Consider the following 14,300-nt stretch of genomic DNA (forward strand, 5'->3'; position numbering starts at 1 on the left):
CTATCTAAAAAGTCCATTCTGTGGAGCATGGCCCAGGGTGCAGGGAGAGACTGTCCCCGGTTCACCCAGTCTTCATGGAGAGACAGGAAATTGAATTCTTTAATTGGAATCACAAGGTATATATTATAGCCTGCCCTGTTTGTGTCGACCCACAGCACTGGCTGCCCCTCAGACTAGACTTGCATCTTACGGACTGTCCAGGTCTTCACTGTTTTCCATACTGAGGTAAGCAAATACAACTATAAACAATCATTTTAGACATGAAGTCAATACTAAAGAATAATATCTTGACAAATGTAAGGAATTCTGTAAGATCCTTGTCTTTTTTATACTGTGTTGTCTTTCCCCCATAAATATTAGCATGTCATATTTTGTTAGTGAGACTCCTTGATTTGGACTAATATCATACTGAAATGTACTGTATACATGCAGGTCAAGTATGTAGATAACTTCATCTGATCATCAAATGTTGTGAGATGTTATGTCAGAGAAGCTTGGATGAATCCCAGCTGTGTTAGATTTACACAACTGAACTGTGAGCAGATTGTTTTTCACTCCGGGGCATCTTGACACACGTAGTGTGTGATGTAATTATCCTTCTGTCTATGTGAAACGAAAAGACACGCTGCTTTCAAAGGAGCATCTGTTGGGTTGGAATTTACTTATAAACTGAGGGCTTAAACATACTGGTAAGAATAGTGACAATTATACGCTATAGGTTGTGGAATTATTCTCTTGTAGATAGAACAATACTGCAGTTATGCCTTACAAAATTTAAAAAGAACAACGTATACAACCAAGCTCTACAAGCTGTACGATCTGAGTTGATGTGTCAAAGGAATGTGAGAGGTTGTAATACAAGAGAGTCAAATGGAAATTAAGACCATCCATAACTATGGATGATAGTATTGTAGTGCAATATCAAAAAAATGAGGGACATTAAAATATACATTTAGAAACAAACCATGCATCATTTGCATTTCTAAACACGCATCACATCTGTTCTCTCCTTGAATCAGTGAAACTCTAGCTTAGTTTAGAGGTCATGTCATAGCTGTTATGGCCAATCACAAGACCAGCATCTCTGGAGAGCCTAAATCTACCCTGGAGAAGAATACTAACTGTCAACATTGTGGACAGCAACTGAGTCGACCAATCAGCACTAATCTAATTTCCCCACATGGTCCTGCAGCATGAGGCATCATTCTCATGACAACTGGCAATACAAACACCATGCTATTCTTAATGTGGAACTGGGGCAATTTTCTGGTTTAACTAAGAGGGGTACGTGGCACGTGGATTGGGTTTGTTAGGATAGTATGTCAGTAGGGGCTGAGGTTAGGAAGCTTTGTCTCACAGGATCAGCGGCGAGGGGGGGGGGGGCTGGTGTGTGTGTGGGGGGGGGGGGGGGCTGGTGGTGCAGGGGGCTGGTGGGGGCTGTTGTTTCCATCAATGTGATGTCACATGATAGAGCCGTTTGTTGGACTGTGAGGACCTCCTGCTTTGGATGATCAACAGAAGAAGAATTAGTTTGAAAACATGTTTGACATGGAAAGAAGCCATGTAAAATGGACTAATAAACTGTGGAAGGGGAATTATTTATTTTTTTTATATTGGAGAAGGAAGAGGTAGAGCAAAATAAGACATTATTCATTTAAAGGTACTACTTTTCCAATACTGAAACAATATCTTGCTGCTCACAAGAGAGTCGCAACAATCAAAGGTGGTCAGTATGTTGACTCAACTGACTTGACTGAATAAGCACAACCTTACTCGACACCTCTCCTTCACTAGACCTTACTCTACACCTCTCCTTCACTAGACCTTACTCTGCACCTCTCCTTCACTAGACCTTACTGTACACCTCTCCTTCACTAGGCCTTACTGTACACCTCTCCTTCACTAGACCTTACTCTGCACCTCTCCTTCACTAGGCCTTACTGTACACCTCTCCTTCACTAGGCCTTACTCTGCACCTCTCCTTCACTAGGCCTTACTGTACACCTCTCCTTCACTAGACCTTACTGTACACCTCTCCTTCACTAGGCCTTACTCTGCACCTCTCCTTCACTAGGTTGTCAGCAGGATGGCCCTTCTCGATTATCCCGTTCCAGAGCTGGATGTGACCTTGAAGGAGGCCAGCCGTGTGCTCCAGCTCACCCTGGAGCCTGAGCTCTACCCCCAGTACATCAGCACCCTGAGCCAGCAGAGGGGGGTTCTGGAGGAGGCCCAAACCCGCTTGGCAGCCGCTGCCTCTGGAAGGGAGAACTGGGTGACGGAACAGTTCAAGTCCCGGCTGCTGTCATGCACCGACCCTCTGCCCACCTCCACCGCCATCCCCTCTGTGCTGCCCCCCAAGACAGACCGCTCCCAAGCGGAGAGAGCAGCAGCCCTGATGTGGGCGGTGGCAAGGCTATACACGGAGCCCTCATTGGTGGAGGGGGATGTTCCAACTGAACGCACACAGCAGTCTGAAGTCTTTGCTACAAGCCGCATTCCCGGCAGCACTCAGGATCAGATTCAGGTGACATCTTTAGATACAAATATATTTTTTAGATATTTTATGGCCAAAAAAGATTTAAAGAGGCCCACTTCATCTTATTTGGGTATTTTTTAATACGATATCAAATGTCACCTTTTCTCCCCAGGTGTATCCAGAAAGCCTCCATGCCATCATCCTTAGCTCAGGTGGAGTGTTTTCTGTCAACATACTGGAGCGCTCTGCCACAGGAGGGCCCATGTCCCCTCTGCCTTTCCTCCACATCTACAGCCAGGTGCTTCAGGTGCTGAACCAGCCACCAGCTGGGGAGGAAAACCATCCCCAGGCCATCTGCAGCCTGTCGGCCCTGCAGCGCCAGGCATGGAGCTCCGTCAGGGAGGACATCCTGAGGAGAGGAGGGCCCACTGCTGCCTCTCTGGGGGTGATGGAGAGCGCGCTGGTGGCTCTCTCCCTGGAAGACTGCAATCCGCCGTCTGATCTGGCAGACACCCTGAACGCAGTCCGGCTGGGCGGGGGGGACGGGTCCTGTCTGAGATACTACGACAAGGTACGGGAAATAGGATGTCTGTCATGTGGTGTCCTGGTGAATGAGCTGCATTCATCCCTCAGAGGATGTGGTCTTATTTGTTTGAAAGAAAAACAACATGATTATCTGCTGAGTAGACAAATTACATCGATTGAGTTAAATGAATAATGCAATATTGAGTCAGATGGGAAGTTTGTCTTCAACCCCTCCCAGAGTTATTTGCACTCCACAATTTTCCTTTAATAAAATGTACTTCACAGAAGCACTGGAAGAAAAGCGGTTCTTCCTCAGGTTAACATCAACTGGCAAACCACACGAGAAAGCAACAACCATTTTTCTTTCTCCACAGGTGGTGAATCTGGTGGTGTTTAAAGACAGCACAGCGGGCATGGTGTTTGAGCACAGTGCCTTGGATGGGATGGTGGCAGGGCTGGTAGCTGAGAGTGTCTTCTACTTGTCAGAATCAGTTAGCTTAGACCTCACCCAGGCTTACGTAGTGAGCAGCGATGGATCCACCATCGCTAACACTGATTCCTCCACTCCAGGTCCACTGTCGTTTCCAATGCAGGGTATAACCAACCCTAGCCCGAGTCCCCCCCTTAAAGCAACACACCCAGTCCTTACATTTGAGGTTTCCTCTTACGCAGATGTATTCTCAACCTTGCAAGGTCACAGGGGCTTATACGATGCATGGATCAACTTTTCCTTACAGCTCTCCCTGAGGCAAACTCTAGGGGACTCTGCTGACACTCACATCCTGGTAACACCTACCCACATGCGCCACTACAAACATGGCCGCTGTGACCCCACATACTCTCTCACCATGAAGTCTCGCCAGCTCATCGGAGCATTGGCGTCCTGTGTGGGACCAGACAACATCCCTCAGTACACCACTGACCTCCTCCGCCTCTTCCACGCTGCCTTCATGGAGCATAAGAACCTCATCAAAGCCACCAAAAGTGGCCATGGTGTCGGGCCTCACCTCGCTGCCCTGCGCTGGGCTCTGTCTGCAGACAACCCTCTCAAAAGGTTCCTGGAGTCCTTTGGATGCCCGTCCGTGTATCTCACAGGCAAGGATGTGATGGAGGGCGTGGAGTGTGCGGTGGGAAACGTTTATGCCAAAGATCAGCTGGCTGTCACGTACCTAGGAAGGAGCGACAGAGTCCGCATGGTGCTCAACGGGAAAGGAAGCTTTGCCACTATCCTGGAGAGGCTACGAGATAGCCTGAAGGTCACACTTAAGCTGGTAATGTTGCTTGCTGTCAGATATGCGCTTGCAGGTCAGATGGGAGCCCTGGAGTGCCTGCTACAGGAAGGACAGGCTGGACAAATGAACGACTTGGTTGAGGGGAAAATCAGCCGGAGTTGTGTCCCTGTAGGCCAAAGGCTGGGCAGAAAAGTGTCCAAGCAAACCCTGACCTCTGACCCAGCCACTGCCAACTTGAAACAAGACTTTACTTTGGTGATCCATGGAGGAGCTGGGGAGGTGATGATGCTGAACCAGAAGGTCGTGGGAGTCATTGAATTTGCCCTCCAGACAGCCCTGACCCTCGGGGCACGAGTGCTCCAGGGAGGAGGCAGCAGTGTAGATGCTGTGCAGACGTCTGTGGCTGCCCTGGAGGACTGCTTCCTCTTCAATGCTGGGAAGGGCTCCGTGTTCAACCAAGAAGGCAGGAATGAGATGGAGGCGACCATCGTGGATGGCAGTGGGATGACCTCTGGCTCAGTGGCCTGCCTTCAGACGGTGAAGAACCCCATAAATGCCGCTCGACACGTTATGGACAAAAGTGCCCACTCACTGCTCGTAGGGGAAGGTGCAGAGGAGTTTGTACAAGGCTTGGAGGGGAGTGCCAAGCCTGTGAGCGCAGAGTACTTTCACACCGATGTTCGTCGCAGGGAGTTAATGACAAAGCTTAGCGCAGGCCACGCCTCCAAAAACAACCATCCGCAGACTGTTGGTGCTGTGGCATTGGACCGCCAAGGCAAGCTAGCAGCTGCGACATCTACAGGCGGGTTGGTTGGGAAATGGAAAGGCAGAGTTGGAGACACCGCAGTGGTTGGAGCAGGAATATATGCTGATGATAAGTTAGCAGTGACCTGCTCGGGGGATGGAGATGTGTTCCTCCGCCACACAGTTGCTCAGAAAGTGGCTGGCCTCTACCACCATAAAGGCTCCAGTCTGAGACAGGCCTGTCGAGAGCTGATGACTGAGAAGCTGAAGGGGAACTGTGCTGGGATCATCGCTGTAGACGCCAAAGGTGATGCTGTAATTGAGACCAACGCTGGGGTGATGTTTGTGGCCTCTATCATCAGTGGGATTACCCGCGTTGAAGTCATCAGACCCATGAAGAGCTCCTGTAACGTGATCTGGGAAACTGACAACCTTGTGGCTTCCTTACACTCCAGCCCCTGGACCCCTGGGGCCACCATTCTGACCCGCAAGACCCTTAGTGGGCAAAACAGCATCTTTAAGTTACCCCTGCCAGATTTTCTAGAAATGTTACGAGGGGCAAAGGCTGTTGCTAGTTTGCTGTGTGAAAAAATGGGGGTGCAGCGCTGTGCCTTGGTATGTCAACCACAGCCTGATCAGCCTGCCCAAATCAGAGTGCTGCCGCTCCATAGCGTGGAGGCCGAATGGAAGCCCCACCTAGCTTCAGAGGAGGACTTCCAGGTCTATGATCCAGGTTACTGCAGCTCAAAGAGCGGCCCGCGCTGGGAGGACCACCATCTGGACCAGGTCCAGGCCAAGATTCAAAACAAGCTCCCCACACCAAACGCACCCCCCAGCTATGATTATTTAGGAGAGCCTTCCGACGATAGCCTGTTCTCACGCATCGTGCGTGGCGAGGAGCCACAGTGGCGCGTGTGGGAGGACAACGACCACGTGGCCTTCCTCACTCCTTACCCCAACACGCCTGGTCTTACTGTCCTGGTGCCGCGCAAACCACTGACCAGCGACATCTTCCGCCTGAAAGACTCTGACTACACGTCCCTGATTCTAGCGGCTCGTAAAGTGGCCGGTCTGCTGGTGGAAGGACTGAGAGCACGAGGTGTTGCTCTGATCTTCGAGGGTTTTGAGATTGATTACGCTCACGTTAAACTGATCCCTCTGGTCCCTTCACCAAGCTCCGAGCCTGCTACCCCGCAGCAGGAGTTTGTCACGGCCTATCCTGGATACGTCTCATCTGCCGATGGCCCCCCCGCTAGCCCTGAGACCCTGAGAGAGATCTACACCAGGATCTCACTCTGCCAACCCCCCCGCTCCTGGGAGGACCCCCAGACTCACTCTGCCTTGGCCATTAGAAGCCAGTGGTACCGCAATCTCTTCCAGATTCAGAACACTCTCTTCCACAGCACTGTGGAATACTTTCACAACACCTGCCAGTATTCCTATGCTCTGACGCCTCTCACCACAGACACCATATCCTCCCCTATGGGCCTGGGATCAGACTCTGAGCCTGTGTTTGTCAACATGCTGGGGCAGGGCGTCTACCTGGCTGACTCCATGCAGTTTGTGCTGGAGTATTTCCTGCGCTTCCAAGAGAACCTGCCAGGCACCTACTACGTATCTCCAAGCTTTAGAGGAGAGGATCCAGACGCAACGCACTTGAACCAGTTCTACCATGTGGAATGTGAGCTGCTTGGCGACATGGAGGATGCTATGAACATAGCAGAGGGCTATGTGGCCAACCTCACCAAAGCTATGCTCAAGAAGCACTCGGACATCATACTGAACACTGCTGGGACCCTCTCCCATGCACAAGACATGCTGGAGAAGCTGGATGGAAGAGCCCCTCTTCCAAGAGTCACGTTGGACCAGGCCATTCCCATGATGCCGTCTGCAGACTGTCTGGAGTGGGTCCAGGATGGCCAACCCCAGTTTGGCAGGAAACTGACACGCAAAGGAGAGCGGGTGTTGATTAAGAAGTATGGAGGAGCCGTCTGGCTGACAGAGATGGACCACTTAGGTGTGCCTTTCTATCAGGCCTATGTGGAACATAGTGGCAAATGCAAGGCCAAAGCAGCCGACCTTCTCCTGGGTCTGGGAGAGACTGTGGGTCTGGGGGAGCGCCACTCCACCCCTGAGATGGTGCAGGATGCCCTCAGGCACCACCTCGTGCCCGAGGAGTCCTACAGGTGGTACATCAACATGAGGCAGGTCATCCCTCTCCTCACCAGTGGATGGGGAATGGGCACCGAGCGATACCTGTGCTGGCTGCTCCAACACGATGACATCAGAGACATTCACATCATCCCCCGCATGAAAGCCAGGAAGTACATGCCCTGACATGCCCTCAGAACCTTCTCATCAGAACCTTCTCAACAGAACCTTCTCATCAGAACCTTCTCCTCCAACGCGTGGATCACTGTCAATTAACAGAGAGATACTGTACATCAGTCAACTGAGGACTGAAGCAGTGTGTGTGTGTGTGTGTGTGTGTGAGAGAGAAAGGGAGAGAGGGAGAGAGGGAGAGAGGGAGAGAGAGAGAGAGAGAGAGAGAGAGAGAGAGAGAGAGAGAGAGAGAGAGAGAGAAATTATAATAATGTAACATTGCATATTAATTTAGTAGATGCTTTTATCTAAATCAAAATGTATGAATACAAATGTATTTTGCATTTTCACATCATATTATATATTCTGAATACGAAGCCATGATTGTACCCACCATTTTAAGCATTGGTTTCAAATGAATAGCAGTGATGTTTGTTCTTGATTTTTATTTAAAATGCAACTTAGACACGTTTTTGACACTGCACCACTCAGAGAAATTAAACGGCGTCAGGAGGACATTTTACAGATGTCTTTGCAGCCATTTAAAGTTGTAAATTGTACTTTGACATTTATTACTATAAAAAATAAATTGCTTGTGAGTCACATTTCTTTTGTTGTGTGTATTATTCAGAACATTCATCTATTCAACACTGTTTACCAGAGGGGGCCCGAAGATTATGCTCCTGGACTATGATACAGAGTTTATAAAAACCCAGTTTTATCCAAACATGGATTTGTTTATCTATGTCAAGGAAACTAGCCCTTTGTGTTCAGTGCTAATGTCAACAAAGCTGAAGGCTCTGAGAATGAAGTTTATCTGTGAGCTTCTGAAGTAAAATAAGTAGACTATCAAGTAAAATTGAACAAAGGAGAAAGGGGAGGGCAGGCATCAGGTTAGTAATTTCCTCTCCATGACATGGTCCTGCACTGGGCTGGTAACTGTCTGACAAGCCGAGCATTGAGTGAGTAATCAGAGGCTCGTGACAAGACACACGCTCCCCAGCATGTCCTGTCTGCCCTGGACATCTCTCTAACACATCTCTCCTCTGGACATCTCTCCTCTCTAACACATCTCTCCTCTCTAACACATCTCTCCTCTCTAACACATCTCTCCTCTGGACATCTCTCCTCTCTAACACATCTCTCCTCTCTAACACATCTCTCCTCTCTAACACCCACACCAGCCACCAAAGTCCAGTTTGACACAAAGAGTCTCAGAGATAGAATTGACATGTTGACAACATTCCAAGCAAGGCACACAAGACACGATTGTACACGTCCAGCAGAATTCTAAGTGGGGCAGGTATTTGTTTAGTCACACTACAGGAGTGCCCAAACCCATGACTATCACCAAAGTGCTTCTGCCTTCAACAGCCCCAGAAGGCAATAGACAGAATTACGTGGCAACATATTTTTTATGTTGATATATTACTCCATATGTTTATATAGAAAAAAAAAACAGCTTTCTATGGACCTTAATCTCTAAACAAAATGTGTAAAAAGTTCCTTGGCTACTTGTCAGAGTTTTACCCATAGAGGGGCGTGGTCACATCGCACACGTGACTTACCCTGTCAAATGATGTACAGCTAGCTAAAAGCTGTCATGGCGGCGCAGACCCGTGCACTTGTCTCAGCCCAGTGGCTTGCAGATGCGATAAAAAGCAACCGAATAGGTCCCGACCTACGAATACTTGATTCCTCTTGGTATCTGCCGAAACTGAAACGAGATGCCAAGTCAGAGTTCAGACAGAAACACATACCCGGCACACACTTCTTTGATCTGGATGAGTGTTCTGACAAAACTTCATCGCTGGATCACATGCTGCCAACTCAAAATCAATTTGCAGAGTACGTGTCAGGATTAGGTATTGGGAACGACACACATGTTGTAGTGTACGATGCCAGCGACTTTGGATCATATAGCGCACCCCGCGTTTGGTGGATGTTCCAGTTATTTGGGCACAATTTTGTCTCCGTGCTGGACGGTGGCATGAAGAACTGGCTTCATGAAGGGCGTCAGGTGACATCAGAATATTGTTCACCAGAACGTCAAGAGTTCAAGGCGAACATCAATCAATCTTGGATAAAGACCTACGACGATATCGTGAAGAACATCGAAACCCAAGCATTTCAGGTCATCGATGCTAGGTCCGCTGGAAGGTTTAGGGGAACTGAGCCGGAGCCCAGGGATGGTAAGTCTCCCCATCAGTAACTGTAAACACCCGCAGGTGCACGTGTCAAACTGCTCCCAAAATATGTATCACAAAAAATAGGTAATGGTTGGGGACACAATCAATCGTGACACAGAGCTGAATGATCAATGAAGCTCAACAATTCACTCAAATCAACCATACTCTTGCTATGCTCCACAGACACTAAACCCGGGCACTTCCCTGGTGCCATCAACATGCCTTTCACCAGTTTCATGGACGCCTCCGGGAGGGAACTGGAGGATGACCAGCTGACTAAGCTGTTCCAGAAGGCCGGTGTGGACCTGGAGCGCCCCCTCTGGGCCAGCTGCGGCTCAGGTGTGACGGCGTGTCACGTGGTGCTGGCTGCCCACCTGCTGGGATCTCCGCGAGTGTCTGTGTACGACGGCTCGTGGGCTGAGTGGTATAAAAGAGCTGCGCCCGAGCATATTATCTCTGAAGGGAAATAGAAATGAACATGAAAGTAGAAATAAAGGTGAAAGAAAGAAATAGGAAGTAGACCCCTTTATGTAGCATAAGTTACTGATCAGACGACAGAAGATGAATGCACTGAATCCACAGTTACTAAGTGCTCAAGAGGGGGAAAGGTCAAGGCGTTTTACTTCAGAAACCCTCAGATCAGAGAAGGTTGAGTGTTTTTCACAAGGCCGTAATCATGATATATATTGAGGGGGACACATCCCCCCCAATATTCAAATCTGGTCAAAATGTCCCCCCCAATATATTGATATAAACATATAAATAAAATATAAATGTTATATGCACACTGTCTGAAATTATCATCAAAGATTTAATCATATTCATAACTAAACGTAAAACATTTTCAGGGGGGGACCCTCAGACAATGTTGACTCCATGGCTATGGCCTTGGTTTGTCACAGATTTGGGGAACCGCTGCTGTGTAAAAGGTGCTGGTCATGAAGAGGCACTGGGGTGAGAAGTGTGGTGCAGGTAGTCCTAGGTAATTCATATAGAGGATGTTGAGACTAATAACTTAAGTGGCACTTAAGCTTTAATTATTTCATGTTTCATTTACTATCCTCAGATGAAGAATATTGCACTTCAAGTCAAACATTTTTGCAGACCTAAGTGCACTTTTTGAGTTCAAATGACAACTGTTACATTGTGACTAACATGATGAGCAATACATTTCACAATAAAAACTAGTTTGAAGTTTAGGCTAAATGTCCTGTCTTTATTTTTATTTTTTTTAACTTATATTTAAACACGATTTTTATTTGGAATATTGAATGTCACTTTTATAATAGCCTACTTGTTTTGTTACATTTTATAAAGAATTGTATCTTAATGCATTATGTAACCAATCCGTAATCAAATATCCGGCAAACGAATGCTTGGCCAGCATAGGCCAATATTATGGGAAATACAACAATGTGCAGTGCATTCTTTCGGGAGTACTGGACCATATATTCATAGTGGGTTATTTTATATCAGTAAACAACATTGTCATATATGGGCAGATCCTAGTGGAGTAGCTGACGCAGAACACATTTAGAACCAGTTCAATCCGGTTTCAAGTTGGATTTTGGGGGTCTGCCAATGTGCCTGATTTTTCTGGTGTACTAATAATTCTGTTATTGTATTTTCGATCATGCTGTGTAATACGTGATCGTTGCTGATTGTAAGCGGTATCTTTAGCACAGCAAACTGGCGTCCAAATCGAACGTATGTGGATGTTCGAGTCCCAATTTGAATGTAAAAAAAAAACCTACAAAAAAGTAATGATAGCTTATTTAATTAATCTATTGTGATTTATATATTTAATTTAATCACTTCAGATGTGCTCATACTTTTTTGACGTAGCACTAAACGGAATAAAGTCGCCAGATTGTCAGAATGCCACGGCGACGATGGCCGAAAACGAAGTCAAAGAGTTTCCGATGAAGCGAATCTCAAAAGGTGCCCTGCGAGGTGCCTGGAGGTCCTGAGGAAATAAACAAATCGGGGTCCTTTTTTGATAGGCGAGATATCGTGGTTCTGGCTACGTGAAAACGGAAACAGTGTCATTCAAAAGCAAGCTGCAAATAGGAAAAAAGAAACATCAAATCTGAGCTTGTTTGGGATTTCGGCATTTCTGCTAGATAAACAAATTGTCACTTATCGGCAATTTAGGTGGTAGCTTTAATTTGACAGTCAAGAAAAGTGTTTAAAACCGTGTGGCACTGGCTTTTGTTTTTAGCTTTAACAAGCTATCGACTATCGACGCTAGCTCTCACTGCTGCAAGAGAACAAGAACAACTGCGATCTACAAGCTTCCACTATTTCTGCCCAGGTTCAAGTTATTAAAGAGGTAAAACAAATAGCTGCATAATTAATTACAGAGAGAATGAAAGTATTAAGAAATGTGCAAGCTACGTTAGTTGACTACGTTAGCTGCTACCAGTAGCCTACTTTGCTAACTTTAGCTTAGCATTTCCACCGTAGCTCGCTCACATTAGCAACTAATGAGTAATGTGGACAATGTAAAACCTGTTCAGGACATATGGTTAGTGCTAATAATAATCAAAGACCAACATTGACATGGAATATCACTGTGTAAATTTGGTATGACTATCAAGTTAGAGACGTTGCTTTCAGTTAATTGTTTTTGCATTTTCACCACAGAGCGGCGTTAATGAGTAGCAATGTCTGGCATCGCTCTTAGCAGACTGTCACAGGAGCGCAAAGCATGGCGGAAAGACCACCCATTCGTGAGTAGGCCTACTAGACAACTCCAGCTCTGTCTGTGTAGGGGTCATAGGAAATGATTGTGTTGTTAACGACGGAACATAATTATTTTGTCCAATTTGATCAGCGTACTTACTTTATATTGCTTGTCTGTCTTCGTACAGGGATTTGTTGCCGTACCCACCAAAAATCCTGATGGAACCATGAACCTGATGAACTGGGAATGTGCGATCCCAGGAAAGAAGGGGGTGAGCTCTTTATTCGTGTTTTTAATAATTCGTTAGAACTCTACCTGCTATGGTGGCTGACTGGCTGTCATATGCTACAGCCATTTTTGGATTGCAGCTGTTTGGGTTTAATGTGTATTATAAGTGAATCACAACCGTCTCTAATACATTCCTTAGACCTTGTGGGAAGGAGGCCAGTACAAACTCAGAATGCTCTTCAAAGATGATTATCCCTCCTCGCCACCAAAATGTGAGTTTATATCCCAGAGCTTTTTCTTTTCCTTTAAGAATTTATTTTCAGTTTTGATGTTTTAGTATACCATACCCAGGTTCAATGCCAATTGTTTCTCAGTTTTTTTATCTGAAAGTAGACAAAGATTTTTGATGCCAGGGCCTCAATCTTCAAAAAATCAAATGAATATAGATTTTTCTGACTTGTCGATTATTCTTTTCAGGCAAATTTGAGCCGCCTATATTCCATCCCAACGTGTATCCCTCTGGCACGGTGTGCCTGTCCATCCTAGAGGAGGACAAAGACTGGAGGCCGGCCATCACCATCAAACAGGTCACAGCTAACACCTAACATCACACATTTGTTGGATTATCTGATTTACATACTTTGTAAAATAAATTGGAGGTCAATCTTGGGTTTGTATTTCCAGATCCTGTTGGGGATCCAAGAGCTGCTGAATGAACCCAACATCCAGGACCCTGCACAAGCAGAGGCATACACAATCTACTGGTGAGTGTCTCTGGAGGGGGAGGGTCTTGGTGGGGGCAGGGACACTGCCAGTGAGAGGGTGTAGGATTCAAAGTCAGGATGGGGAACCTATGCAGGGGCATTCAGACGTGTTGTGGTGTTGGCTCCATGCTCAGTAGGTTTCTTCCAGAGAAAATCTGTTTCCTGTCTTCCTGATCAGTTTTCAGCTCAGCTCCAAGACAACATGGTATAGAAAGCTAATTTCCCTTCCTTTTTGTTTTGTCTTGTAGTCAGAACAGAATGGACTATGAGAAGAGGGTGAGGACACAGGCCAAGAAGTTTGCCCCGACATAGAGCTGGTCAGGCCCTTCACCTGACCTTCCTGACCATGGAAAGGCAGCACTCAAAGGACCACTCCAATAAACAGCTACAGTTTCAGCATTTATTGTTTACTACAGACCTTGGAAAGGGTTGTGATTTTTATGTAGGTATGTTGTAAAAATATTTAGGTCATGGAACAAGAATGTTGACAACCACAGAAAACAAAACCCTTGACCGTAAAACTACCTTTTCTTTTTTACAGAAATATCACCCCATATTAATTGGTAATTTGCAGAAAAATAATCACACACAGAATTAATATATGATGTTATTGTTCACAGTCTGGCATCATTTCTGCTCGTACACCCCCAAATATGATCATTGTTTCACATATTTGACTTTGATCCTACTTCTTGTTTTGGGAGCATTCAAGGTTGTATTTGGATCCTTCAACTAACCTGGTTGACTGAATTAAGTGCACTTCATAGAGATAGAAGACCTGAGAGGTTAACCTCTGAAAACATGAGTGCATGTACATATATAAATATTGAGAGTTGTGGAACCTATGTTTTATAATGTTTTAGCAAGTTGATATATGTGTGTGTGTGTGTGGTATTAAAAGTAATGAACTCAATTAAATGTATGATGTGAAATAAAATTGACAAGGGAACCGATTTGTTAGCCTGTTTTCAGTGTAAGTATGAGTTCCAGTAGAGGAATGGGATGGAGAACAACATCGTTCCCCTACTTAGTTACTAAGTATTCAATGTGTTGCGTGCCATGCAGGGCAACCACAAACTTGCTATGTGAAGAGGCTTCCCTCCATTTACTGAAACCTTTCAGGCTAATTGTGAC

General features: G+C 46.3%; 3 protein-coding genes across 3 annotated transcripts; all 3 read left to right on the top strand.

Moving 5' to 3' along the window:
- Window positions 1-154: 154 nt before the first annotated feature.
- Window positions 155-7,911, top strand: LOC146252808 (uncharacterized). Its single transcript, XM_084678061.1, has 4 exons — window positions 155-225; window positions 2,075-2,524; window positions 2,649-3,047; window positions 3,376-7,911. Exons 2-4 carry the CDS (start codon window positions 2,087-2,089, stop codon window positions 7,312-7,314), a joined length of 4,776 nt encoding a protein of 1,591 aa, XP_084534187.1. The 5' UTR covers window positions 155-225; window positions 2,075-2,086; the 3' UTR covers window positions 7,315-7,911.
- A 961-nt stretch (window positions 7,912-8,872) lies between these two features.
- Window positions 8,873-10,687, top strand: mpst (mercaptopyruvate sulfurtransferase). The gene is made up of 2 exons (XM_084677950.1): window positions 8,873-9,491; window positions 9,672-10,687. The coding sequence occupies exons 1-2, from the start codon at window positions 8,903-8,905 to the stop codon at window positions 9,956-9,958; spliced, it is 876 nt and encodes a 291-aa protein (XP_084534076.1). The 5' UTR covers window positions 8,873-8,902; the 3' UTR covers window positions 9,959-10,687.
- A 765-nt stretch (window positions 10,688-11,452) lies between these two features.
- LOC146252810 (SUMO-conjugating enzyme UBC9-like) lies at window positions 11,453-14,119 on the top strand. Its single transcript, XM_084678353.1, has 7 exons — window positions 11,453-11,820; window positions 12,135-12,220; window positions 12,362-12,445; window positions 12,602-12,674; window positions 12,880-12,989; window positions 13,087-13,166; window positions 13,415-14,119. Exons 2-7 carry the CDS (start codon window positions 12,155-12,157, stop codon window positions 13,476-13,478), a joined length of 477 nt encoding a protein of 158 aa, XP_084534479.1. The 5' UTR covers window positions 11,453-11,820; window positions 12,135-12,154; the 3' UTR covers window positions 13,479-14,119.
- The last annotated feature ends 181 nt before the right edge of the window (window positions 14,120-14,300 follow it).

The sequence above is a fragment of the Hypomesus nipponensis genome, chromosome 17 (assembly GCF_054491055.1).
Source record: "Hypomesus nipponensis isolate SF chromosome 17, ASM5449105v1, whole genome shotgun sequence".
NCBI classification, from domain to species: domain Eukaryota; kingdom Metazoa; phylum Chordata; class Actinopteri; order Osmeriformes; family Osmeridae; genus Hypomesus; species Hypomesus nipponensis.

Coding starts and splice junctions, on each gene's coding strand:
- LOC146252808 (XM_084678061.1), top strand. CDS start 2,087: ATGGCCCTTCTCGATTATCCCGTTCCAGAGCTGGATGTGACCTTGAAG. Junction 2,525..2,648: donor GCACTCAGGATCAGATTCAG/GTGACATCTTTA, acceptor TTTTCTCCCCAG/GTGTATCCAGAAAGCCTCCA. Junction 3,048..3,375: donor GTCTGAGATACTACGACAAG/GTACGGGAAATA, acceptor CTTTCTCCACAG/GTGGTGAATCTGGTGGTGTT.
- LOC146252810 (XM_084678353.1), top strand. CDS start 12,155: ATGTCTGGCATCGCTCTTAGCAGACTGTCACAGGAGCGCAAAGCATGG. Junction 12,221..12,361: donor GGCGGAAAGACCACCCATTC/GTGAGTAGGCCT, acceptor GTCTTCGTACAG/GGATTTGTTGCCGTACCCAC. Junction 12,675..12,879: donor TCCCTCCTCGCCACCAAAAT/GTGAGTTTATAT, acceptor TATTCTTTTCAG/GCAAATTTGAGCCGCCTATA.
- mpst (XM_084677950.1), top strand. CDS start 8,903: ATGGCGGCGCAGACCCGTGCACTTGTCTCAGCCCAGTGGCTTGCAGAT. Junction 9,492..9,671: donor TGAGCCGGAGCCCAGGGATG/GTAAGTCTCCCC, acceptor TATGCTCCACAG/ACACTAAACCCGGGCACTTC.